At 50.1% G+C, this 26352-nt stretch overlaps 1 protein-coding gene across 2 annotated transcripts in view; it reads left to right on the top strand.

Annotated features, from left to right (window-relative positions):
• Window positions 1-849: 849 nt before the first annotated feature.
• Window positions 850-26352, top strand: part of Svop (SV2 related protein) — a 65755-nt gene continuing 40252 nt past the window's right edge. The window contains exons 1-2 of one of the 2 annotated variants that reach the window (XM_052755061.1): window positions 850-1080; window positions 25885-26045. In XM_052755061.1, coding sequence (XP_052611021.1) covers window positions 1046-1080; window positions 25885-26045 — 196 coding nt within the window. In that variant the 5' untranslated portion in view covers window positions 850-1045. The remainder of the gene's footprint in view (window positions 1081-25884; window positions 26046-26352) is intronic. The other variant, XM_052755060.1, reaches the window with a different exon arrangement.

Genomic DNA, 26352 nt, shown 5'->3' with positions numbered 1-26352 from the left:
AACTCACAGAGATTCACCTGCCTCTGCCTCCAAGTGCTGGGATCAAAGCTGTGCGCCACCAATGCCCGGCTTAACTTTTTTTTTTTTTTTGGTTTTTCGAGACAGGGTTTCTCTGTGTAGTTTTGTGCCTTTCCTGGAACTCGCTTTGGAGACCAGGCTGGCCTCGAACTCACAGAGATCCGCCTGGCTCTGCCTCCCGAGTGCTGGGATTAAAGGCGTGCGCCACCACCGCCCGGCCCGGCTTAACTTTTGAGACACGTTTTTGATAGGCACCCATCTGTCCTTGAGCTTGTTAGTAATGCAGGCTGGCTTTGAACTCACGGTCCTCCTGCTTCACACTCCCTTGTGCCACCACACCCAGCCATGGTGGATGTTTTACCGAGGATGCTCTGTGTGCCTGGCACACTCTTCTGGGCACCTGGGATACATCCAAGAAAATTCAAAGAAGTTTTGGTCAGGCTGTAAAGAATAACCGAGATACCACCTTTCCTCCTTCTGGCCTTCAGTACCCAACGTGTTCCTTTCCTAGGTCATTTCATCAGGCCCTCAGCTCTTTGATAACAGTCATTTCAAAGTGTTCTGCCGACAGCCTGTTACTGTGCCTGGCACCCAGTAGGTGCCCAGCACACAGTAGTGTAATACATGGAGTACATTTCAAAACCTATACTCTATTCCAAAGCGTAAGCTTCCAGAAACATCATACTGACAACGCTAACATTTCTACAAACATTCAGGGAGGGAGGCATCATCTGGCAGGCGGGGGTGCCCCGCAGACACCCCCAGTCAGCGGAACCGTGGGCTCCTGGGAGCAGCAGGGCTTCGCCCCGCCCCCTCTACCGCGCAGCCCTCCCCTCGTCCTCCGCCCACTCCCGTCGGTCTCCCGGCGGCGGCGGCTTTGTCTCCCCGGCCGGGCTCCCTCCCCCAGCGGCTGCCCAGGGTGGAAGCGGTGGAGCTGTCCAGCATCCCGGTGCTGAAAGCCGGCGCGCGCCGGCGCTGCTCCACCATGTAAGGGCCATGCCCAGGCTCGCCCTGGCGCAGCGCGGACATGGAGGAGGACCTGTTCCAGCTCAGGCAGTTGCCGTGAGTACCGCGGGGGCGAAGGGAGGCAGGCGGGGGTGTCCTTTCCGAAGAGCAAAGCCTGCAGGGGTGCATCCCCGCACGGCCTCTTGAATTGGAAAATGCTGTTACAGACGGATGAACCGGGCCTGGAGGAGGAAAAGCCATTTTCCTAGCCCAGTTTCTGTTTCTGATTTTTTTTTTTTCTGGATCTGTCAGGACCTTGTGGGAATCCTTAGTTTCCGTGTTTTCCCTTGAAAATCGCTCTCAACCCTGAAAGGTTTTTGAGGTCTATGCTGTGAGAACGTGGTGGATGCCATTTGGAAATGTGGGCTGAATTAAGGAGGGCTGATATCTGTCCTTACCAGCCTGTCTCTCACACTGTGCAGTTCCTGATTTTTTTTCCCCCTGCAAGGTCTTTTGGAAAGGAACGACGTGATGTTGCAAACTGCTTTCTAAACAGCAAGGATGCCTTCCTAGCTTCCTAGTGGAGAGGCTGGGGCAATCGGTTGTTTGTGAAGCATGTGAATGAGAGGGCTGTGAGCCTTGGCTGGAGACTCTTGCCTTCTGAATGAAAGGTTTGGGGACGAGCAAGCTGGAGTAAGCCTCAGCGTTGGAAACACTAGGAATGCATTCCTTTGAGGTCGGGAATTGGGGGGGGGGTACCAGTTCACTCTAAGACTCTTGGGGGAACACGGAGAGGCAGTGGAAAGGACAGAGGCCTTCAGAGGGGTTCACAAGTATTTTTCCTGCCACAAGCAATAGTGGTTTATTAAGCAAATTCCAAGAGTCTGAACGGGGGCATTAAGAAGGCTATTTCCAGGGGTCCCTGTTTTATCTTTAGTCATCTGGCAGCTGGAACTCAATTCCATTTGGGTCTGTTGGGGAGGGAGGACTGATTATTGTTAGCTTGTGTGTACCCAACTGACTTTTAAAATGGTGTGGGGGTCCCCCCTCCCCTCCTCAAGCTACTGAAGAATTCTCCCAAGTGACTTTTGGAGTGTCTGACGCGGCTCTGAGTGATCATGGGGGTTGTCATATTTACTCCTCAATTCATAGAAAATTAATTTTGATTACACAGTATTCATTCATTGAAATTGTACTTTTCAGCTTTTGTTAATAGGTCCATAAATGCCCCCCCCAACTAATGACGGCACTCACTTCTAATATACCAAAGTCCGTGTACCAGACACAAAAACATAAATGTCAGCGTACAGATCCCTCGAGGAACCCATGCCACTTTCACTGAGCTCAAGAATCGTGTTCACAGAGCCAAGCGATGACCCCAAATAAAAAAATAATAATCCGCAAACTGAAACAAAAATTTCACCTTATTCTGGGTGTTCAGAATAAGAACGTGTATTGGAATATCAGCCTTAGTGGAAGGAATTTTCAAGCACTGTCAGAGCATGTGAATTTGTCAAAAGATGTATGTGCTTGTAGCTTACTAATATAGAGATATGGCATTACACACTGATTCTTTCCATAACTGAAAAAGAGTGAAGACAAGGAACCGTGGCACAGCTCATTCAGAGCACTTGTGTTCCATGCACAAGGCCATGGATTCCACCCCCAGCACTAACTATACAGAAAGAGCCAGTGAAAGCAGGGAAACTCATATCTGTAATTAGCTGAAGCTGGGGTTAGAGATGCAGGCTTGGAATCCCAGCAATTGAGGGAGGGACTTAAGTTCAGGAAGTACACACCCTGGACCAGCCTGAGTCCCAATCCTGTCTCAAAAATATAATAATGATAATACTACAACTAATAATAAGCATTAGTTTTACTTCAAATGTAAATATATTACAACGGTCCAATATACACAAACAAGATGCAGTGATTACAGTTTGCAGATCGCATAAGAAGCCTCCATCCTGTTCCTCAGGGTGGTTTTAAATTCCCCATCTGGATATTTTATAGAGAGAAGAACACGAACTATCTGTTGGAGAGGTTAAATGGTATACTGTCAGAGAACACTGGCTCTCGGCCAGCAGATTTGGGTTCAAATCTTGACCTCAGGTCAGTTAGCTTTTCTAAGACTCAGTTTCACTAGCTATAAAGAGCCAGGGGCAGATGGGGATAGATGGACAGGGGCACAGTGTGTGGATCGCATACTTGAGCACCCAGGTTCAATCCCTGAAAAGATGGCTGTCATAACACTTGATTCACATGTTTATTATGAAGGTTCTATGCGATGGGTGCTAAGTGCTTGACAACACAAAGCATTAGACAGGAGCTATCTACTGGTCATTACGGCTGAAACATTTATAAAAGGTAATTATGTAGGTTAGTGTTGCTGGACTCCCCAAAATGGCTGCTCAGAAAACCCCAGAGGCTGGAGAGACCGTTCGGCTGTTAGGAATACTTGCTGCTCTTCCGGGGGATCGAGTTTGGTTCCCAGCACCCAAGTTCTCACACACACCTGTAACTCCAGCTCCGGGACATCTGATGCTCTCTTCTGTCCTCACGTGTGGCATACAGGCTCCCATACGGGTAAACGAAAACAACAACAACAAAAATCTTTTTAAAAAGAAAGCCCCAAAATACACTTGAATGAAGTCATTAGCCTGTAAATGTGTTGACCTCCGTTATAAGAACGAGGAAGCTAAAAGAGAAAGAAACCGGCAGCCGTGTGAATCTGAGTGGGCTACACATCACGACTTAGATGTTTCTCAGACCGTGCCCTGCATATATTATGCGCAGATTGCAGGCAGCAGATTTCCTGAGAGCAATATGGTTTAAAAAAAAAAATTCAGAGTGCTGGCAGTGCTGGACTCTGGAACAGACTGGGCCCTGCGGGAGGTTGGGTGTTCATGGGCCCGAAGCCTCTAAGCAGATTGCAGGGATGGGGAGGGGAGCGGGGCAAAGGTGTCTAAGAAAGCAGTCCTCTGGGGCACCTGGAGGCTGCACAGCTCTGGATGCCCCAGTTAAGACCACAAACATTGTTCATCTGCTGTCTGTGGGGGACGTGTGTGTGTGTGTGGGGGGTGGTATGGGGCAGCCAAAAGTTTGTGTCCTGCTCTTCCTTATCATGTACCTGTGCGAGGCAGGCTTTGTGAGAGTTCTCTTTTCCAGGATAATTTTTCTTTTTGGTGATGGGGATGGAGCCCAGAGCCTCATACATGCTAAGAAAGAACTCCATCACCGATCTACACCCCCAGCCCTCAGATGACTCTGTCTTTTCCTGGAATTCACTATGTAGACCAGGATGTCCTAGAGCCCACAAAGATCTGCCTGCCTCTGCTTCCTGAGTGCTGGGATTAAAGGTGTGGGCCACCACACCTGGCCACTCAATAGTTTAACTATTGAAACCATCCTTGGTACAAAGCAGTGGATGGATGATTCAGATAAAATGGTCCATACGTTGAAGGAGCTGTAGTCTACAGTCACAGTATAGTAGCCACTGGCCACATGTGGTTAATATAAATTATATAATTTACATGTGAAATAATTTATGCAATATAACATTGTTCTACTTATCTTTCTGTGGCTGGGCTAAGACACCCTGCATCATAGAGGAGGGGAGGGCTTATCTGGCCTCTGCTCCTCATCACGTTCCATCACTGAGGGAAGCCAGGGCAGGAGCTTGAAGAGGCATGCTTGCTGTTCCATGCAGCATTACCTCCCACTGGGAAAGTCACTTCACAACCAAATGACAGCAGGAACCATAGAGGATGCTGCTTGCTGACTCACTGACCAGCTTATACCCAGCTAGCTTTCTTACACAGTTCAGAACCACCTGCCCAGGGACTGGTGCCACCCACAGTGGGCTGGACCTTCCTATGTCAAATAACAACCAAAACAGTTGCCCATGGAGAGGCACACAGGCCAACCTGGCCTTCCTCTCAGGCTGCGTCCAGATGACAGTTAAAGCTGACCAGGACAAATACATAGTATAAATAAATAAACAAAAATCTGCCCCGTCTTCAAAGGCTCACCACATTTCAATAGCTACCTGTGACTAGAGAATACCACTGTGTGCATCTATGTCTAGCCCATTTCTGGAGCGGCACTGGTTGCACTGTTCTATTGTGCAGCCCTGTCCTGGGAGAAGAGGCAGAATGTGAGTGTGTCACAAAAAACAGCTATGAGAACTGTTTTCAGTGTTCTCGGACTGTGGAGGGATTCTGATTCTAGATGATGATGAGATCAAGGAGAGCTTCCAGATATAGGTAGGAGCCATCCAGAAACACAATGCCAGTGTGGAACGTTCCAGAAAGAGGGGGACTTTGTGAGGAAAAGCCCAGCGTGGGTCGAGCACGATGTGGCTCAAACTTATCCAGCAGAGCGTGATAAATGAGCATCTTCGGAGATAACTGCAAAAGACCACAGGGCCAGGACGTTCAGGGCCCTAAAGGATGCTGCGGAGTTAGGTCTCCAGCCTCCATGTGCTCTGTCCATCCTCTCTCCTCTCCGACATTTCTGTCTTTGTGATAGCGTATGCACCTGACACCTCAGTGAACCCTTCTCTCGTGTCTGCTGGCCTCAGTAACTGAGATAAAATGGGGGATTGGAGTCAGGCAGTGCTGGGTTCAAATTCTGCCTCTGACCCTTACCACTAGGGTGGTTTTTGGCCTTTGACCTCATCTTCCGGAGGCAAGATGCTCATCCGTGAAGTTGGGAGCCTGCTTCCCCTGCATGGCTGACCTGACGTAGGAGCAGAGGAGATAAGATAAGCAGACACTGGGCAGTGGAGCTCCAACGAATGCTTCTGGCATTTCTTATCCTCTTCTGCTTTGGCTTGGGTTCCTGGACCTCACTTTGTTCAGGAAATAAAGCAACGCCTGCAGTGGTGTGGCAGCATGTGCCTGAACTTGAACTCTTTAAAAAATAATAATAATAATAAAATTTGTTATTTTTTAATGTATGTGAATGTGTGTGTGCCTGCGGGAGTTCTATGTGCACTTTGTGCATAGAGCCCTCAGGGGCCAGAAAAGGGCTTTGGAGCTCCTAGAACTGAGTTCCCGGAGGAGATTGTGACCCTCTTGACAACGTAGTGCTGGGACGCGACCCCTGATTCTCTGCAAGATCAGCAAATGACCTTAGCCACTAAGCCCTGCTCCAGCCACTGAGTTTGAGCTTGAACTCATGATCCCTCCTCTTTCAGCAGCTCCCATTCCCTGGTGGCCACACCTCCAGTCCCCGGCGGCCAAACCTCCAGTCCCCGGTGGCCACACCTCCAGTCCCCGGTGGCCACACCTCCAGTCCCCGGCGGCCACACCTCCATTGCAAACTGTTGAGGTCAACTCTGGCTTTCTCTCTCACAAGCACTTTCAATCTTTAGGAAATTTTGCTGCTCTCGGTCCCAGTGTCATCCACACTCCAGCAGCCTGCTTCTCTCCACAGTCGCCAGATCCCACAGGCACATCCCCATCTGTTGTCGGCAGGACTTAGCTCCCTGCTGGCCTCCCCACTCCTGACCTCGCTTCCTAACAGTCTGCTCTCTCAATACATCAGCTGGAAGATTTTTCCTTTAGATTTACTGAATTTAAAAAAATTTGTGTGTGTGTGTGTGTGTGTGTGTGTGTGTGTGTGTGTGTGTGTGTATGTGCACATGAGTGTGGGTGTCCACAGAGGACAGAGGGGACACTGGGTCTCTTGGAGACGGTGTCATAGGCATTGAGAACCATCAATCTCAGGTCCTCCACAAGAGCAGCATGTATTCTTTTTTGTTTGTTTGTTTATTTTTCGAGACAGGGTTTCTCTGTGTAGCTTTGCGCCTTTCCTGGAACTCACTTGGTAGCCCAGGCTGGCCTCGAACTCACAGAGATCCGCCTGGCTCTGCCTCCCGAGTGCTGGGGTTAAAGGCGTGTGCCACCACCGCCCGGCGCAGCGTGTATTCTTAACGGCTGAGCCATCGCTCAGTCTCAAGAGGGACTTTGTTAGATATCAGATCACGCCATCACCTGCTCAGAGGCTTCCTGTGGCTCCTGTCCACACTGCCTCGAACAACTGCAGCTCTCTCTCACACACGCCAGTTGGGTACCATAAGCCCTAAACCAACAAAATCCTAAACCAGAAGATGCAGGCAACGAGATCCTGTAAAGGTCAGCGTTCCTCACCTCGCCTATAGGAATGGGAAATGGCTTGGCTGCTGTGGAACAGGGAGGTGGGGCCTCAGGAACTCAAGAATAGGGGTCTACCTGCTCGAGCTGTTCTACAGGGGTCTGTACCCACAGGACCGACCAACCGTGGGCTCAGAACACAGAAGAGCCTCGCTTCCTCACGAAGCACTTGCAGGCTGGTATTGTCGTCATTCTCTCAATGACACAGTCTGCTTCCATGATGCTGACCCTGTGACAGGGACCATAAGTCATTAAGGGATGCGTTAAAGTATACAGGGGGATATGTGGAGGTGGTGTGCAAACCCCATACCATTTCATATCATTTGAGGACCCAGACTATGGTGTCCATGGAAGGTTCTGGAACCCCCTATAGCTACTGAGAGATGGCTGGGTACCCGAAAGAAATGGATATGGGGTCTCAAAGAGGCTTTACATCACCATGTACATCATTGTGCTGTTAACAGTAGCCAAAACGTGGAGACAGCCGATATCCATCCACAGATAAATAAAGTGTGGTATATCTAGTCAACTGGAATACTATTCAGCCCTGAAAGGGAAAAACATCCTGGTCCACGCTGTAGCATGAGTGAACCCTGAAGTCAGGATGCAAAGTGAAATGGGCCAGTTATGAGGACTCTGTGAAGCTGCTTGGAAGGCATGCTCAGAGCAGGTGTGTTTTTGGAGACACAGGGAGCTGGTGGGACAGTGGGGGACAGGAAGCAGCACCTGATGGGCACAGACTGAGGGATCTGAAAAGATGTGTCGCTGGAAGCTGGTGGCAGCTGCATCACTGTGGGGCTGTGCACAGAGGATGGTTAAAATAGGAATTCTTTGCTTTGCTTTTTTGGATACAGAGTCTCATATAGTCCAAGCTGGCCTTGACTTCACTATGTAACCAAGGCTGGCCTTGAACTCCTGAGTCCTCCTACCTCTGTATCATGGATGTGGTGATATTTTGTTTGTGATCTAACAAATAAAGCTTGCCCGAAGTTCAGAGTGCCGAGCTAAGCCACTAGTTAGCCACAGAGGCCAGGCGGTGGTGGCACACACCTTTAGTCCCAGCATTCATTTAGAAGTTTTATTATTATTATTATTATTATTATTATTATTATTATTATTATTACATGTCCAGTTGGAACCTCCAGCTCATCCCTGCATGATCCAGAAAGCCCCATTCTCTTTCCAAATCCTGCCCACTCAGAGAGTCTGAACAAAGAAAAGGCACCAAAAAGCCCAGCTCTGCATTCTTGACACCTATCACAACCTTCCTCCCCTGTTGCCACCAACTGCCCAAACCCCCAGCCGAAGCGCTCAGCTTTGGACCACACTTAGGTCACAAACCCAGCTTGTGGTGGACACGTCATCACCCCTCACCGACAACCTGTAAAGTCTCCCTGCTTTAGTTCTGGTCTGTGACTTCGCTGGCCTCGATCTCTGGGACCAGAGAACCTGCCCGGGAGCTGCTTTGCTCAAATATACCTGTTATACTTTTTTAATTTGCCTTGATCTGGCTTACTGAGTCAGTGGAGAAACCTATTATGGGCGTGGAGGGGGGCGGGCAGAAAACCACTTATTATGTGTGTGCATAATGTGTGGTTAGGTGCACACACGGAGACCAGACTTATGCCATCAGTTCTCTCCTTCCACCTTCCCAGTGGCATCCCGGGGATTGAATTTGCATCTTCAGGCTTGTGCAGCAAGCCCCTGTACCCGCTGAGCCATCTCGCCAGCCCTCGCCTTCTAGAACTCATTCATTTTGGTGCTGGCATTGAACCAGGGGCTTGGCCATGCTAAGCACATGCTGCGCCCTGAACCACACCCCACTGTCCGGTGTGTTTCCTCTGTGGAGAAAGGTTTGCAGGGAGGGGAACCCTCCTGCATTCCAAGTGTCAGGGCAGGGCTGCGGATTCCACCCCACCCTGGATTACTGGGCTGCAGGGTAGACCCGTTTATGCAGGCCAAAGGTTTAAGACAGCTTTGTGATGAGAAAAAGAAACAAAAACAACCCAGAAAAATCCATGCAGTGGCTGAACTATTTTTCTGCCCGTTTTGGGATAGACACAGCGGGAGACTCCAGTCACCCGGGAAAACCAGATGCAGATTTCTTGTTTATTTATTTATTTCTCACAGATTCCCTGCTGCCAGGATATGTTTGTTACATCACCACACACCCAAGACAACAGAGTAAACCAGCCATGAGCTATCCCAAGACAAATTGAAAAATTATTATTTCTATTTAGTGTGTGTGTGTGTGTGTGTGTGTGTGTGTGTGTGTGTGTGTGTGTGTATGTGTATGTGTGACACATGTGGAGGCCACAGAACAACTTCTGGGAGTGGGTTCGCTCCTTCCACCCAGTGGGACCAAGGGATAGAACTCAGGTCATCAGGCTTGGCAGCAAGCTCCTTTTAGCCGCTGAGCCATTTTGCTGGCCTGATTGTAACCTCCCTAGCTGGGTGTGCCGGGTGCCGTTCTGTGTTCAGTGATTGTTCCTGTGTTGTTATAGTTTCTCTTTCACTCTTCCATCCAGACAGGTTACTAAGATTTCCTTAGTTCCGCAAAATTACCTGAGGAAACAAGCTAGACCTAAGAAAGACCGTTGGCTTATGGTTGCAGAGGTCTTAACCCATGGCCAGTTGGCTCCATCATCTTGGGATAGCCTGTGGCTGGTTGGGTCCATTGTCTTGGGATAGCCTGTGGCCGGTTGGGTCCATTGTCTTGGGATAGCCCATGGCTGGTTGGGTCCATTGTCTTTTTTTTTTGTTTTTGTGTAGCTTTGCGCCTCTCCTGGAACTCACTTGGTAGCCCAGGCTGGCCTCGAACTCACAGAGATCCGCCTGGCTCTGCCTCCTGAGTGCTGGGATTAAAGGCGTGCGCCACCACCGCCCGGCAGGGTCCATTGTCTTAAGTAGCCTATGGTCGGTCAGCTTCATTGTCTTGGGATAGCCCATGGCTGGTTGGGTCCATTGTCTTGAGTAGTCCATGGTCAGTTAGCTCCATTGTCTTGGGATAGCTCATGGCTGGTTTACTCTGTTGTCTTGGGTGTGTGGTGATGTAACAAATATATCCTGGCAGCAGGGATGCGTGGTAGAGAAGGCCTCTCACCTCAGGGCATCCAGGAAGCCCAGAAAGACAGACAGGAGCATGGCCAGGCCCCCCGGGACCCCTTGAAAGGTCTACCTCCAATGACCTAACTTCTCCCCGCAGGCCCACCACCTCCCAGAGGCTGGTGAACGAGTCTTTAACACGGGACTTACAGGGACTCTCCAGGTCCAAACTGTAACGGGCATTTCTCCTCAGCATGATTGACATTTTAGGTCAGATCTCACTGTTGGGTATTTAGCCATGTCCTGACCTGCTAAATGCCACAACCTACCCCTCCACCCACTTCTCATCTTCAATTATGAGAGTTGAAACTGTCTCCCAACATCGTCCATGTCCCCGGGAGGGCACCCCTATCTTAGACGAGTTACCTAGTCAGGGCCTCCAGAACACCTTCAGATCTCCCCCTGGAACCCCAATTCTATCACATCGAATCCTTCATACTTGCTTCCTCAGCAACACCTGAACCATCCTTGACCACCACCACCACTACCCCATGTCCTTTAGTTAAAAGACTCTGGGAGCCACCGGGGGCAAGAACTCAGCCTTACAGTGAGAAGATCATCACTGCACAAACATCGTGTAGTCACAAGAATAAAAACTTCCAGCTGGGTGTGATGGCACACATCCGTGATCCTAGGAATTGGGAGGCAGAGGCAGGAGGACCTCTGTAAGTTAAGGCCAGCCTGGTCCATGTGGTGAGTTCCAGGTCAGCCAGGACTATACAAGTGAAAGCTTGTGTCAAAGAACATAAATTAAAAGCTTGCCATGGCAACCACCGGGCGAACTGTAGCTCAAGCCCTGCCTCCTCCTCCTCCTCCTCCTCCTCCTCCTCCTCCTCCTCCTCCTCCTCCTGCTCCTCCTCCTGCTCCTCCTCCTGCTCCTCCTCCTCCTCCTCACCTCTCTACTGATGGCCCGCCTGGGAGCTATGTCTGGGCATCATGCTGAAGCAGACCTGTTAACTTTGTGAGACTATTGGGCAGGTTGTATTTCCTCCCAGGCCTCAGCTGCACCGTCTGAGAGGTGGGGACAGTAAGGAGCTCCACCTTCAGGGCCCAGTGCCTTCTTGAGTGGGCACTCATGAGTGGGTGCAGAGAACATGGTATGGGCCTCATCGGCACCCTCCCGCTATCTGTGGTCATTTCTACTGTGGTTGGGATGTGAAATGCCCCCTCCCCCCCGCCCCCAGCTCATTCGTTTCAACATCTGGTCTCCGGTTGATGGCTTGGGTTTGGGGGTCTGTGGCACCTTCAGGAGGTGGGGCTTAGCTGGAGGATGTGGGTCACTGGGGAGTCAGCCTTGAGGTTTATAGCCAGCGGGGAGGGGGAGGGGGCTGCGTCTGGCCTTCGTTAGCCTTCCTGAACCCTCCAGATGTGAGTGAGCGCCGGCCAGTACAGCTGTGCCACAGTGATGGGCAGGATGCCCTCAGATCATGAACCGAAAGAAACCCTTTCTTCCCTGAGGTGTTTCCTCTGGGTGTTTCACCACAGCCGTGAGAAATGTCACCAACGCGGGAAACCGGTTCCGGAAGTGACTTGCTGCTGTGCTCAGCCTGACCAGAGGTTCTGGTGCTTCAGAACTGGTTCAAGGCAGGAATGGGGAAGACTTTGGAGCTCTGGGCTAGGGAAGCCTTAGAATAGTAAACACAGCTTGGCAGGAGGGAGATTCTTCTGGGAACTGTGGGAGACCAAAATGGCAATGGGAATGCAGTCACTATCTAGGTTCCGGTGCAGTGACCACAGTCTCTTAAACCTCACCTTACTTGTGAATCAGTTGGAACCCCTTAGGAACGAGTCCATAGTACCCCAGGTTTCCCTCTGGCCCATTGCTGCGATGCATGCATATTTAAGTATCACCCTTGACCCAGTCACGTGGACACCCACCTGTCCAGAAAGCCTCTGTTGCATCCACCACCCCCTAAAACAGCCTTTTGATCTCAGGGCCTTTCTGGCTGAACAGGGGCTCCTTACACCGGCTTCAAACCTGTCTCCCACCTCCTCATCCAGCAGAGTCATTCTTTGGGTCCACACTGAATGAAAAGGGTTTCCTTCCTCATATCAGAACCTCAGCTATTGAAAAGAGAGGTCCCTTCCCTGGTCAGCCTCTTCCCAAACCACAACAATCTAAGAGCTCCCTCCTGGGGGCTTCCTGGAGAGATGGCTCAGTGGTTAAGATCCCTGGCTGCTCTTCCAGAGGACCCGGGTTCAATTCCCAGCACCCACGTGGCAGCCCACAGCTGTCTGTAACTCCAGTTCCAGGGGATCTGACACCCTCAGACAGACAGTCACGCCTGCAAAACACCAATGCCCATAAAATAAGAATAAATTAAATCATAAAAATAAAGGAGGGCCTCAGGCTGGCTCCGAAGGAGATCGGGCAAGGGCCATTTGTCAGTGAACTTGGCAGTTCCTGTCGCTGGAATTGCAGTGTCTAGCCCCACTCCTCAATGGCCGTCAAATTCCAGCGGCCCAAGTGCCAAACAGCACAGGCACCTGGGACAAGGTTCAGGGGGGCTGTTTGTGTGTGACGAGGATCTCAGTCCGCCAGTGGCCTGTTTAGCCTTACAGATGTCTCTCCAGGGAGACTTCTTGTCAGACTGGAAGGGTGCAGAGGCAGACACAGTCCTGAAGGAACACTCCCACTCTACTGCACAGCCCTCTGGTCCGACCACGGTGACCACACAGCCCCCGCCCCTGGTCCCCCTTCCCCTCTCACCGTCTTCCAGTATTAACCATGTTGGCTTCCTGGATTCCAGCATCTTCGACGCCTGAGAGCCCTGTCACCTGGGTCGGGTACCTTTGCCGTGATCAAGCGCCCGATAGGACATCTTCATAAATCTTTTATTTTTGTCTCACCATCTCTGAGGCGTCCAGGCCACCATGGTGAGGGAGGAAGGGTGGGACAGCTCAGCTCACGGGGACAAAGGCATGTGGTAGCTCTGTCAACATCGCAGAGTCCAGGAAACAGAGGCCGTGACAGGAAGGAGCCAGGATAACGTGCCCATAAAGACCCGCCCCAGGGGCCTCCTTCCTCCTGCTAGGCGCCTCATGCTGAAGGTTCCTGGGCCTCTCAGAAAAGTACAGCAGCTGGAGCAAACCCCATTCCAAACAGGAGCTGGCAGGGGGAGGGGGCGTCTCAGACTGAAACCACCGCGACATCCCTTCTAAAGGAGTCATCCTTAGTCAGCAAAAGCTCAGCTGGCATTGGGTCGTGAGGCCCCTACCGGTCCTGAGGTCCTGTCCCTAGTCACCTCCCTTCTCTGGTTCTCAGCCTATGGACCACATCCACCTTCTCCCCTCCCCGCCCCCCCCCAATTGCTGTAAGCAGAACACATCCTTTCAATGGGCGTTTAACCTGTCCATACCTCAACAACAACACAGCCTGTGGTACAGTCATGCTTGTGTGGGGGGACCAGAGACAACGTGGCTGTTGTTCCTCAGGTGCCATGTCCCTTCTGTTTGAGACAGGGTCCCTCACTGGCCAAGAACTTGCCGAGTAGCCTGGAGTAGTTGTCAAGTGAGCCCCAGGGCTCCACCTGTCTCTGGCTCCCCAGAACTGGGGATTACCAACACATGCCCCACACCTGGCTTTTTAAAACCTGGGTTTAGCCGCTCAAATGTGGGCCCCCTCTTACTCTTGAGGCGAGCACTTCAGTGACAGCCACCTCTAAGGGGTCCCTGTATCTTGCGATGCTGCGAGCGCATAGTCCTCTTGTGAGAGAAGACACTCTGGCGACCTCATCACAACAGGGGTGAGAACCACATGACCTTTGTCTGGAGCCAGCATCGGGCATACCACCAGCCCTGGGTCAACACTCAGTGAAATCACCAGTCTTTTCAAGACACTGTCTACCCAGGGATACCTTCGGTCCCCATGGCAACCCTGTGAGGTAGCAACTCCCATCTCTACTTAAAATCCACGAAACTGACCCAGAGTGGTGAAGTAACCCACGCAGGGTCACACAGCTCGTGAGCAGACTGGGTAAGGAGAGTCAAAGCCAAGACAGTGTGAGGTGGCACCAGGCTCTCTTCTAAGGGGACCCCTCTGTCTGCAGAACCCTCAATGCTACCCTGTGATGATCACAGATCATCAAGCTTTGGTATTCAGCCTGGACTCAAGGAATTAGGGTCAGAGGCTCAGACGGAGAGGGAGAGAGAACATGACCAAGCACCCCGGAGTCATAGGCCCTCCTGTAGGGTCCCTGACAGGGCAGATCTCACTAGACAGCTGTCTCTTCAAAGCTCTTCCCCTCCTTAAGTAGCAAACTTAGATAAAACAAATGTCTCCGGCTATTTTGGTAAATTATAAGCTATATATATACATATATATATATATACATACCTATATATATTATGTATTTAAATGCCAAGAAATCTGAGCAGCAGGAGCCAGCCTGCCTTCGGCCCACCATATATTCAGCATATGCTGCTGATATTTGCTTTTCTTTCACAACCCCCTCCTCAGGAAATCTTGGCTCATACACTTGATAAACATTTTTTTTTTTGAGCCCAACAGACTCAAAATATAGCCTGGCTGACTGCATCTAATTTAACGTCATCAAAGGTCTCTTTTTCATATCTATCTGAAGACAAGTTGTAACAATCAAGGTTGCTTCTCAAAGGTCACCAGGGAGGGATTGTGAACAGAGCCTGTAGGGTCTATTCACCCTCACGTTGGACCCACCAGTCCATCGCTCCCATTTCACGAAGTCATGTACGAGCATCCGCAGCACAACACTAACCCGACTCCGTACTCAGGAAATACATGGAACAGAAGCAACCTGACATCCCAGTTAAAAATGCCAAAAATTCGGGGCTGTGATGGTGCACTCAGGAGGCAGAGGCAGGCGAATCTCTGTGAGTTCCAGGCCATCCTGGTCTACAGAGCAAGTTCCAGGACAGCCCAGGCTACCCAGAGAAACTTTGTCTCAAAAAACAAAAACAAAACAACAACAACAACAAAAAAAAAAACCAAGCCAAAAATGAATGAATCCAAAAGGAAAGGAAAATGGTTTTCTCCTCTCAGGAGACCCCATTCCCCTCCAACCCTCCACCTCAGGACAACGCCTCAAATGTCGATTCAGTAGGGTGGGGCCAAGACCTGATACTCTTTTTTAGGGGGCGATGGGGCTTGAACCCATGACCTGGCTACCCCTAGGCAGGAACCATACCACTGAGACACAGTTCAGCCTAGGCTCTGCAAGCTCCCGAGGGAGGCAGAAAGCCTGGGTCAGGACCGCACTGAAGTCTCAGTGCCCTGTTCTCACACATCTACCAAGGAAGCCCCACTGGGTTCCCGTTGGCCAGTACAGACCAGTTTGTGTGGAGGCATGTGATGCTGATGTGGGAAAGCTTGCATAATGTAATGCATGCTGTCGTGGTTTGAGTAGGAATGGCCCCATGGACTCCTGTTTGAATGCTTGGCCTGTAGGGAGTGGCACTCTTAGGAGGTGTGGCCTTGTTGGAGGAGGTGTGTCCCTGTGGGGGCGGGCTTTGAGTTCTCATATATGTTCAAGCAATGCTCAGTGTGGGACAGTTCACTTCCTGTTGCCTGTGGATCAAGATGTGGAACTCTTAGCTCCTCCAGCACCATGTCTGCCTGCATACCACCATGTCCTGCCATGGCGATAATGGACTAAACCTCTGAACTGTAAGCCACCCCAATTAAATGGTTTCCCTTATAAGGGTTGCTGTGGTCATGGTGTCTCTTCACAGCAATAGAAACCCTAACTAAGACACATGTCTATTGTAGAAAAACATGCACAGAACTATTTTGATATTTCGGAGGACAGTGGATAACATGCAGCCACCATCATATCCCTCCCCAAAGCTTTGCATCTCCTCCCTTCTCATGCTCTGTGCTCATTAAACACTGACCCTTGAGCTAGACGTGGGGGCCACACCTGTAGTTCCAGGCAACAGTTCTGAGGCAGAAGCATGATGAGCTCAAAGCCAGCCTGAGCTACTTAATGAGACGTGGTCTCAAAAACCAAGAGCAAGCAGTAGAACAGATAATAAAGCCATCCACTCCCCATCCCTCTCCTTCCAGTCCCTGCGAAGCACGGTTCTACCGTTGGTCTCTGAAGTTGCCTGTTCTGGGTCCCTCCTCAGAGTAGACTCACAAAGGGCTCGTCCTGTGTCTTTTTATTCTCCTAGTGCAATGCTTTTAGGATTTCTCTAAGCTGCACAGTGTCAGAATTTGCTTCCTTTCTAAGGCTGTTTAATATTGCACTGTATGGACGTACCACAGTTTATCTATCTACACACCAACAAACACTTGGGCTGTTTCCACCTTTAATTAGCGTGATGGCACGTTGCATGTTGTGATATACATTCTTTTTTTTTTTTTTTTAAGATTTATTTATTATGTATACAATATTCTGCCTGTGTGTACGCCTGCAGGCCAGAAGAGGGCACCAGGTCTCATTACAGATGGTTGTGAGCCACCATGTGGTTGCTGGGAGTTGAAATCGGGACCTCTGGATGAGCAGTCAGTGCTCTAAACTGCTGAGCCACCTCTCCCGCCCATGACACACAGTCTTTTTTTTTTTTTTACTTTTTTTTTATGGTTTTTTGAGACAGGGTTTCTCTGTGTAGCTTTGCGCCTTTCCTGGAACTCACTCTGTAGCCCAGGTTGGCCTCGAACTCACAGAGATCTGCCTGCCTCTGCCTCCCAAGAGCTGGGATTAAAGGAGTGCACCACCACCGCCACCACCCCGACCCAGCTTCTGTGACATACATTCTTAAATGAACAATCCACACATAGATAAGTCCCTCCCCTCCTGAAGAATGTTCCAGTTTTAGATACGCACAAACAAAACTGACAGCAGCATGCTCTCCCAGAAGAGACACGTCTGGGAATGGAAACTCTGAAGATGGCTGAACCAAAGCCTAGGGAAGCCACTTGATGTCAGACATGGAGTGAGCTCCCCGACCCTCCGAGCCTAGGTGTCCCCCTCGATAAAATGGGGAGAGCGAAAATTAAATAACTCATTCAACCCCGGGCCTGACACGTGACAAGTCTTATCGGTCCACATCACAGTCACCCATAGCAACCGTCATCTGTACAAGTGTGGATCCCTGTCATGAATCACCAGCAGAATGGCTCCACGCAGCAGCAATATTCACAGTTACGGTCCCCAAAAATTTCACCGATCAATGTTGGTTACAGAAATTGGGAGCCACTGACAGTCCTTAGAGAGAGGATGTGCAAGGATGTTATCAGGCCCCAAATGCAGAATCAGGAGAGATCTGCTGATCTTCCCTGTATCTCCAAAACAAACTGATGAATAAATACATTTGTAAATAGATGTAAAGGGTTCCCTCTCCTCCCTGTGGTGGTTGGTCAGCTGCAATTGTCAGCTTGACACAACCTAGAGTCACTTGGGAAGAGTCTCAGTGAGGGGTTGTCTGCACTGGGTTGGCCTGTCGGCGTGTTTGTGGGGGACTGTCTTGTTACTCGAGGCAGGAAGCCCCAGCCCACTGTGGGTGGCACCATTCCCTAGGCAGGGGGTCCTGAACTGTGTAAGAGAGGAGTGATGGAGCACACAGGCGTTCATCTCTCTCTGTTCCCGACTGTGGGTGTGGTGTGCACTAGCTGTCTGAAGTGCCTGCCTTTTTGGACGTCCCCCAAATCCTGGACTGTAACCTGGAACTGTGAGCTGAAATAAACCCCTTTCTCTCCAGAGCTGGTTTTTGATGGGGTATTTTATCACAGCAACAGAAATTAAACCAGACACTCCTTCAGTAATTACGTTTTCATTTTTTTGTGCATACTATAGGGAACAATACACACACACATACACATACATACACATGCACGCACGCATCACACAGGGTAGGATGGATTTGGTTTTGGTTTTTGAGATGAGATCTCACTGTTTTGCCCTCCTGAGTAGCTGGGACTTCAGACACATGCCTGCCCTAGGCCAGCTATCTGGCTTTGTGATGTGGGTCCCCTCCCAGGGCAGGGTGACGATGATTGGACAGGTCTGCCCATTTCCTGTTCGCTTTTATAATAATGCCAGATGCACCTTTCAGCCTGGCACAGTCCTCAAATATTTGTCGAATAAACAAACGTTGGCACTCCTGTGGTGCCCATGCAGTGTGAGGGTTGAGAGTCTGGGTGGCCCTGTGTTCGTCTCAGGTAGAAAAATAAACATAACACAAAGTTTATTGTTTTAACGATTTTAAAATGTACAACTCAGTGGCGTTTCAGGTATTCACAAAGCTGTATCGCTCTCACCCCAGATGGAAGCCTGGTCCCCACTTAGAAGTCACTCCCTGTTGCTTGGCAACTGTCTGGCTCCTGGCAACCAGCAACCTGCCCTTCTGTCTCTCCAGATACCCCAGCTCTGGACGCGTTATACGTGCACCAGGCTTACAAGGCCTCTTGTGATTGGCTTCTTTGTCTCAGGGTGAAGATTTCGTGTGCTCTGGAGCCTGTGCTGGTCACTGGAGGACCTTCTGAGTTCACAGATTGCCACACTGGACCAGCTGTCCAGGGGCACGCTCGCTTTTAAACACTCAGGACATTTCAGAGCCTGTTATTTACCCACTGGTGGCTTGAACTTGGCCATCCATCATGTCACTGGAGCTAACAAATGGTCCAAACAAGATGGGATTCACGAAAGCCGGTTTTCAGCAAGGTCCTGGCTTCAAAGGCCTCATGTGGTCTCTACCAGCAGCCCCCAAAGTTGCCCCATAAACCCAAACTCTTAGCAAGATCCGGCTCTTTCTGGATAGTTGCTTCTCAAGAGGGGCATGCAGTCCCCTCTCTCAGCTGTGTCCCCGTCAAAGGCAGTGTTCCTCTCCTCTCCTTTGCTCCTAAAGGACACCTGCCATCCAGCTGCATGGGACACTCCAGCTCCAGCCTGATGGGACACTGGTCCGAGTCCTGTGTCCTTGGCCCGCTGTAGATGTTCAGCCCATAGGGGACATGGAGGTCCCTTGGTATTGGCTCTCCCTGGTAGCCCTGCTTCATGGTGAGAGGTCCCAGGAGTGATGGGAACTCTTGTCTGATTCCAAGCAGCTCCCAAGAACTTCAAAATGAAGTTTCTCCGTCCCCAGGGGAGACCTTTGGGCCCAGCCATCTATGTTGTAAACAGCTTGAGGGTTTTGGCGAGCCCTGTACCATGGTGACACTCTGCAGAGGTCAGCAGGCTGGGACTGAGCTCTGTGCTTGGACTCTGGCTCTAGAATACACCATTCTCTGTGTCAGGATAGCCAGCTTGCTCTAACCTGCTCAGCTCGGGTCTCACACATTCATTTCCACACGGTAGATGCTCAGGGTGACTCTGACCAGGAGCCAAGTGATTATAACTCAGGGCTGCGACTGCAAAGAAAGCCAGGCTGGAGGTGCAGCTCCTTCAACCTGTGTGGCCCAGGGCAAGTCCTGCATCCCTCTGAGCACCTTATTCACATCCGTGAACTAGAACCAAACTCTTAGGTTGGTTGTCATGGAAACAGGGAATGACTTTTCTGAAAACTAAGACTGTCAGAGGCTGGGGAGAATGGCCCGGTTGGTAAAGTCCTTGCTGTGCAAGCACGAGGACCTAAGTTTGGTCCCCAGCACCCACGTACTGTGAACCTGTAATCTTGGTGCTGGAGGTGGAGACAGGCACATAGATGCCTGGAGCACTGGTCAGCCATGAGCTCCAGATTGAGCGAGAGACTGTCACTCAAAAAAAGAAGGCAGAAGGGCTGGGGAGATGGCTCAGTGGCTAAGAGCACTGGCTGCTTTTCCAGAAGACCCAGGTTCAGTCCCCAGCACCCACATGGCAGCTCACAACCATCTGTGACTCCAGTACCAGAGGATCTGATGCCTTCTTCTGGCCTCCAAGGGCACTGCATTCATATGATGCAGACATACATGCAGGCAAAACACTCACCTATATAAAGTAAAAATAAATAAAATCCCTCCCCCCCAAAAAAAAACCATTAAAAACAATAATGTGAAAAATACAAGAAGGCTGGTCGGTGGTGGCACATGCCTTTAATCCCAGCACTCGGGAAGCAGAGGCAGGCGGATCTCTGTGAGTTCGAGGCCAGCCTGGGCTACAGAGTGAGTTCCAGGAAAGACGCAAAGCTACAGAGAAAACCTGTCTTGAAAAAAAAAAAAAGAAAGAAAGAAAAGAAAAGAAAAATACAGGAAGACATTTGATGTTGATTTCTGGCCCCCATAAGTGTGCACACACATATGAACATGTACACATGTAACACACACACACACACTAGCAAGAGCTCCACACAGCTCCTAACTGATCACCAGCTGTGTGACTTGAGGGAGCCGACTCAAGTGTGATATTGACAGCTCATTTACAGGGGACACAGATTCCTTTCCTGGGCTGACACATGCCCAGCTGTTTCCAGTGTTGGCTTCTCAGAGGTCCCCTTCCCATAAAGCACCACCCTTGGCCGAGGGTGGCCATGGAGGTCACACGCTTTGAACCAGAGGTGGTGTAGCCCAAGACTGACCCGTACATGGGTCCCCACAGCTCTGAGTGGGGACGGTCCATGCTGCACCCTCCCTAGGGACGTGGGGGAGTCTTTGTACCGCTTCTCTTGCTGTCTCCCAGCCCCCCAGTGTGCAGTGGACGTTCCCCAAAGAGCACTTTATCAGTAAATCATTGGCCCCCAAATCCACTTTGCATTCTTCTCAGAAATGGGCAAATCCATCTTAGAAGTCACATGGACACCCGGGGGACACCAGAAAGCAAACACCATGCATGTTTCGTGGGTCCTGATAGCAAAATTAATATCTATTTTTGTTATTTGTTTGGGGTTTTTCAAGACAGGGTTTCTCTGTGTATCCCTGGCTGTCCTGGAACTCACTCTGTAGACAAGCTGGCCTCAAACTCACAAAAATCTACCTCCCATGTGCTGGGATTAAAGGTATGTGCCACCACTACCTGGCTCAAAATTAATTTAAAATATTTAAAAAAAAAGAGTTGCTACAAAGCTATGCGGGTCACACCCGTGTGGACTTGCCTCCACAGACAGTTAGTAGAATACAAAGCCAGGAGAAACCCTGAAAAATGGATGGATTTCAACAAGGTCACACAACTGCTTAACAGGGAAAGGACTGCAGAATGAAGTCAGCCCTAAACTAACACCATCTGAAAAAACTATCTCCAAGGGCATCAAAGACAAAACCCACAAACCTTTAGAAAAGGGGCCGACAAGATGGTTCAGTGGGTAAAGGTGCTTGCTGCCAAGCCTGAGGACCTGAGTTTGAACTTAGGGACCCACATGGTGGAAAGAGAAGGGACTCCTGCAAGATGTCCTCTGACCTCTGCAGGTATGCGCGCGCGCACACATACACACACACACACACACACACACACACACACACACACACACACACACAAAATTAATAAATGGTTAGAAGAGAACAGAACATTCCATGATCTTGGGTCCCGTGGTGACTGTTCTGGACACCACAAAAGCACAGGCAATCAAAGCGAAACCAGATGTTAGACCACGCCAATGCAGAACCTTCCTGTGTCTAACAATCACACTCCAGTGGAAAAGCACGGGCATGGACTCAAGAAAAGATTTGCAAATTAGATAGCTGGTGAGGGTCTGCCAGGAGGTGTGCTGACACGGGCTTCTAACCCCAGCACTCCGGAGGCTGAGGCAGGAGGATGGTGAGTTTGAGGGCAGAATGGGCAACGCAGAGAAAATCTGAAAAGCAGATATTTAATTGAAAACATTTGAACAGACATTGCTCCAAAGTCTGTTTCCCAACAGCCTGTGTGAGCTCAATGTCAGAAAGATGCCAAAGAAGGGCCGGCAGGATGGCTTAGGCGGTAAAGGCTCCCGCCACTGTCCGGACAGCCTGAGTTTGGTGCCTGGGTCCTCCATGGTAGAAGAAGAGAACTGACCCTTGGAATTTGTCTTCTGACCTCCAGGCATGTGATGTGGAGTGTGCATATACACACCTATTCAATTAAAAAATTTTTTTTAAAGATTTATTTATTTATCATGTATACAGCATGTATGCCTGCAGGCCAGAAGAGGGCACCAGATCTCATTACAGATGTTTGTGAGCCACCATGTGGGTGCTGGGAATTGAACTCAGGACCTCTGGAAGAGCAGCCAGTGCTCTTAACCTCTGAGCTGTCTCTCCAGTCCTTGCAATTTTAAATTTTAAACATATATTTAAAAGGGAAAGATGCAAATGAAAGCCACAGCATACTCATCAGCTGTCTGTGTTCAGACCACATGGAAACGAGCAATGATTGGCAAGTACACGCAGAAACAGGAATCTGTGGGAATATTAAGTGGTGTGTGAGTCACTCTGGCAGTTCCTCAGAATTTTAAACATTGTTTATACCCCAAAGAAGTAAAATCGAGGACTCAGACAGGAATCTGTATGGTCATGTTTGCCACTGTGTTCTTCACAATGAATGGAAAGATGGGAGCCATCCAAGTCCCTGTCAGCTGGTGAATGGACAAACTGTGGTATGTCCATACAGTGGAATATTGCTCAGCCCTTACAAAGGAGTAGGGGGCTGGGCTTGGTAATGGTTCAGGCCAGTAACCTTAGCCATTCAGGAGGCTGAGGCAGGAGGGTCACAAGTTCAAGGCCAGCTAACATTAGCTACAGAGTGAGTTTAAGGCTAGCCTGGTATCTTCAAGAAACTTTGACCATTTTGAAAGCAAAAAGAGAGTGATGGTCTTATCTCAGTGCTTGACTCTTATGCACAAGGCCCTAGAGCCAACCCCCAGGACTGAAGAGGAACAGGGATAAAATTCTGAGTCACTTACGTGAGCTCTCCAGGGCAGCTGAGTTCGCAGAGACAGAGAACGACAACCAACCACTGGGTGCTGGACGCAGGAAGAGATGGGGAGTTGGGGTTTAAGGGGACAGAGTTTAAGACGTAAAGATGGAACAGGTCCAGAGATGGGGGAGGGGGAGGTGATGGCTGTGAGCATACTTTATCCTGCTGAATGGGACGCTTAAAATGGTTAGGGTGCCCACGGTTAGGTTATGGGCATTTCACATCGTCAAAAACAAAACAGAGGAAGAAGGAGGGATAAGAAATGAAGGCCCCGTTTTAGGCGGTACTTCCGGAAAACAGCACAGCTGTTCTAGGCCGTGTGTAAAGATGTAAACGGCCTCCTGAGGGGATGATGACAGGCCCCTGTCTCAGGTTGTTTCGAGGGTTAAATTGAATAATGAGGCACATATGACTGACAAAGAGTCACCTGTGAAAACATGTGGGGACAAGTCTGTGACATCAACTGAATGACACCCCAGGGTTGGCAGCGTGTCCTGGCTCAGCCTGAGGGAAGCGTTGAGTGGAGAGGAGAAAAGGGATTGCTGTAGAGTTTTATAGACTTGAAGTGGTTTAACCTAAAGTGTTTTCCACAAAGGTTTGGCATGTATGGGAGCTGTGGACAGACCTGGAAAGACATGTTTAGTTTGCCTGGAACGTGAGACTTTGAGCCAGGCAGACCGGGGATGGACCCCTCGTTCCATGCCTCTGGAGTCCTGTGACATGGACTTGGGTATGTCACACGATGTCAGGGCCTCAGCCACCTCACAGAGCTGCTGTGCAAACCAAGCCTGCAGGAAATGCCAGCCAAAGCCACCCAAAGCACACGGGTCCCATACTATTCCATGGAATGCCAGAGACAGAACTCCGCCACCTCACCCTGCCCTTGGCCCCTTTCCAGGCACAGTGTTGCTAAGGATGAAGCTCCTGTCTGTCCTCACATCCCTATAACCCGGCATCTGTGTATTCTAGAAGCTTCCCAAGCAGGGCAGCTTCCCTGTGCTTCTGAAACAAGCATGTTCTATGCCAGAGCACAGCGAGTCTCCACGGGTCCACAGAATAAATCAGGAGTTCTACACAGCAGGGCGGTCAGCTGGGAGAGCACCGGCCCAGCATATGTGAGGCCCTGGGTTTGTCTCAGCATAGATAGAGTGTGTCGATCATCCCATCACTCAGGGGTAGAGGCTGGGAGATCCGAAGTTCAAAGTCATCCTCAACTGTATAACTAATTCAGGGCCAGCCTGGGCTATGTAAGACCATTTCAATAGTAGTAGTAGTAGTAATGATGATGATGATGATGATGATGATGATGATGATAATAATAATAGCAGCAGTTTGTACTGAGCTTGCCCACCTCTTCAGCCTCTTTAAACCAAGGGTTCATTTTGCTCAGTTGCTCACATGACCTCTTTGCTGTTTGTGATTTTTCAAAGTCACATAGAAATAAGCCGCTCACACTGGACAGTTCTCTCTCCTGGAGCTGGGAGGCACATTTGACTGTCAGTGCCGTGACCCTCAAACCTGGGGTGACAGACAGCGGGGGTCTTGTGTTTGGGAGGGAAAAAATTGCAAGGAGACTGTTCACTCTGTCCAGAGTCTCAGGTAAAGAAAGAGTCTTTCATAAACACCGTGTCTCCACCCAGAGAGATGAGAGATAGCCTAGTCTGGACCAGGAGTAGTGATGCACACCTATGAAGCACCTGGCGGCTGAAGTGGGGGGATCAAGAGTTCAAGGCCAGCCTGGGCTGTATAGTGAGGGAGTGGAGGAAGGAAGGGAGGGAGGGAGGGAGGGAAGGATGGAGGGAGGAAGGGAGGGAGGGAGGAGTACATAGTTTGAGGAGTGAGCGGCAGAGTGTGGAGGTCTGGGGAGTCTCAAATTCAAATGTCTCCAGGGTCAGGAAAATGGGCAAAGTGGGAAGTGAGGAGAAGCAGAGGAGCGTGGAGATGAGATCACAGCCCTCAGGGCTGGAGGTCTTTAGAGAAAAGAAGACTGAGGTCAGGATGGAGTTATGTCCCTGTCACAGTCAAGAGACCTGAGAATGCGGCTTTTAATGTGAATATCCCCAATTTAAAGTTTTGGGTGGTCCCTTTAAGTCAGCAGTTCTCACCCTGTGATATCAGAAACCTTGCATATCAGATATTTACGTTATGATTCATAACAGTAGCAACATTCTACTCAGGAAGTAGCAATGAAAATCATTTCATGGGTGGCCGTCACCGCACATGAGGAAAGGGTCACAGCGTTAGGAAGGTTGAGAAGCCCTGCTGTAAGTCCAAGCGGGGCCAGAACAGAGCGACTTTTAATCATAACCCTTGTGTGTGTGACCCAGTCGTTGCCTGTTACAGATGTGTCTGAAGACCCAAACAAATAGCCCTACACTGCACACACACACACACTCACACACACACACACACACACACACACACACATTGCTCAGTGATGCTCTTGGACATGTGACAGTGAACCCATGAAGCTAGGTCACTTCGTTGCTGTCTGTAAACACACACTATGATGTCCCCACAGCTAGGAAATGGCCAAGGTGCATTCTGAGAACTATTAAGCAATGTGTGGTCCTATGTCAAAACAGAACTCGGGCCTGGAACAAAGGCTAGTCATGCACATGAGAACGGTACTGTGCAGTGCCGGTACTGTTCACCGCCCAACTGTCCAACTGTCAAATGATCAATAAACTCCCAACATCACCACCCCCACCCCCATTTCCCATCCAACCAAATTCAACATAAAATGCCAGCCTACCTGCCTAGCCCTCCAGATGGTGAGAAAATGCTCTTTACTTGTCTTGGGTGGGGAAGTTGTGCAGCAAGGCCGTCCTGAGGGAGCTCTAGCCATCCTGATCACATTTATTTGCGTTCTTCTCTAGGGTGGTGAAATTCCGCCGTACAGGAGAGAGTGCAAGGTCAGAGGACGATTTGGCTTCCGGAGAGCATGATGTCCAGATCGAGGGGGTCCGAGTGGGCCTAGAAGCAGTTGAGCTGGATGATGGGGCTGCTGTGCCCAAGGAGTTTGCCAATCCCACGGATGGTAAGAAAGCCCATCGGCTCAGGCATTAGCCTGGCATCCTGTGTTGCCTGCCTAGGTGGTGGTCTTAGAAAGTTCTTGTGAAGGGGCAGTTGGGAAGACACAGACCACCCAAGGGTGGCCCTGGGAGGGTAGGCTGGGACTACAAGGCTTACTTCAGGAGGCATGGTTACATCACAATCCCTGCTAGGTGCATCATTGCACACTTGACTGAGACCAGCAACAGGGCTGATGATGGTGATGGTGGTGATGGTGGTGATGGTGGTGATGGTGGTGATGGTGGTGATGGTGGTGATGGGGATGGGGATGG

The sequence above is a fragment of the Peromyscus californicus genome, unplaced genomic scaffold, assembly GCF_007827085.1.
Source record: "Peromyscus californicus insignis strain IS unplaced genomic scaffold, ASM782708v3 Scaffold_2__1_contigs__length_46816999, whole genome shotgun sequence".
In the NCBI taxonomy this organism is placed as follows: domain Eukaryota; kingdom Metazoa; phylum Chordata; class Mammalia; order Rodentia; family Cricetidae; genus Peromyscus; species Peromyscus californicus.
This window is presented reverse-complemented; position numbering and strand designations above follow the sequence as displayed.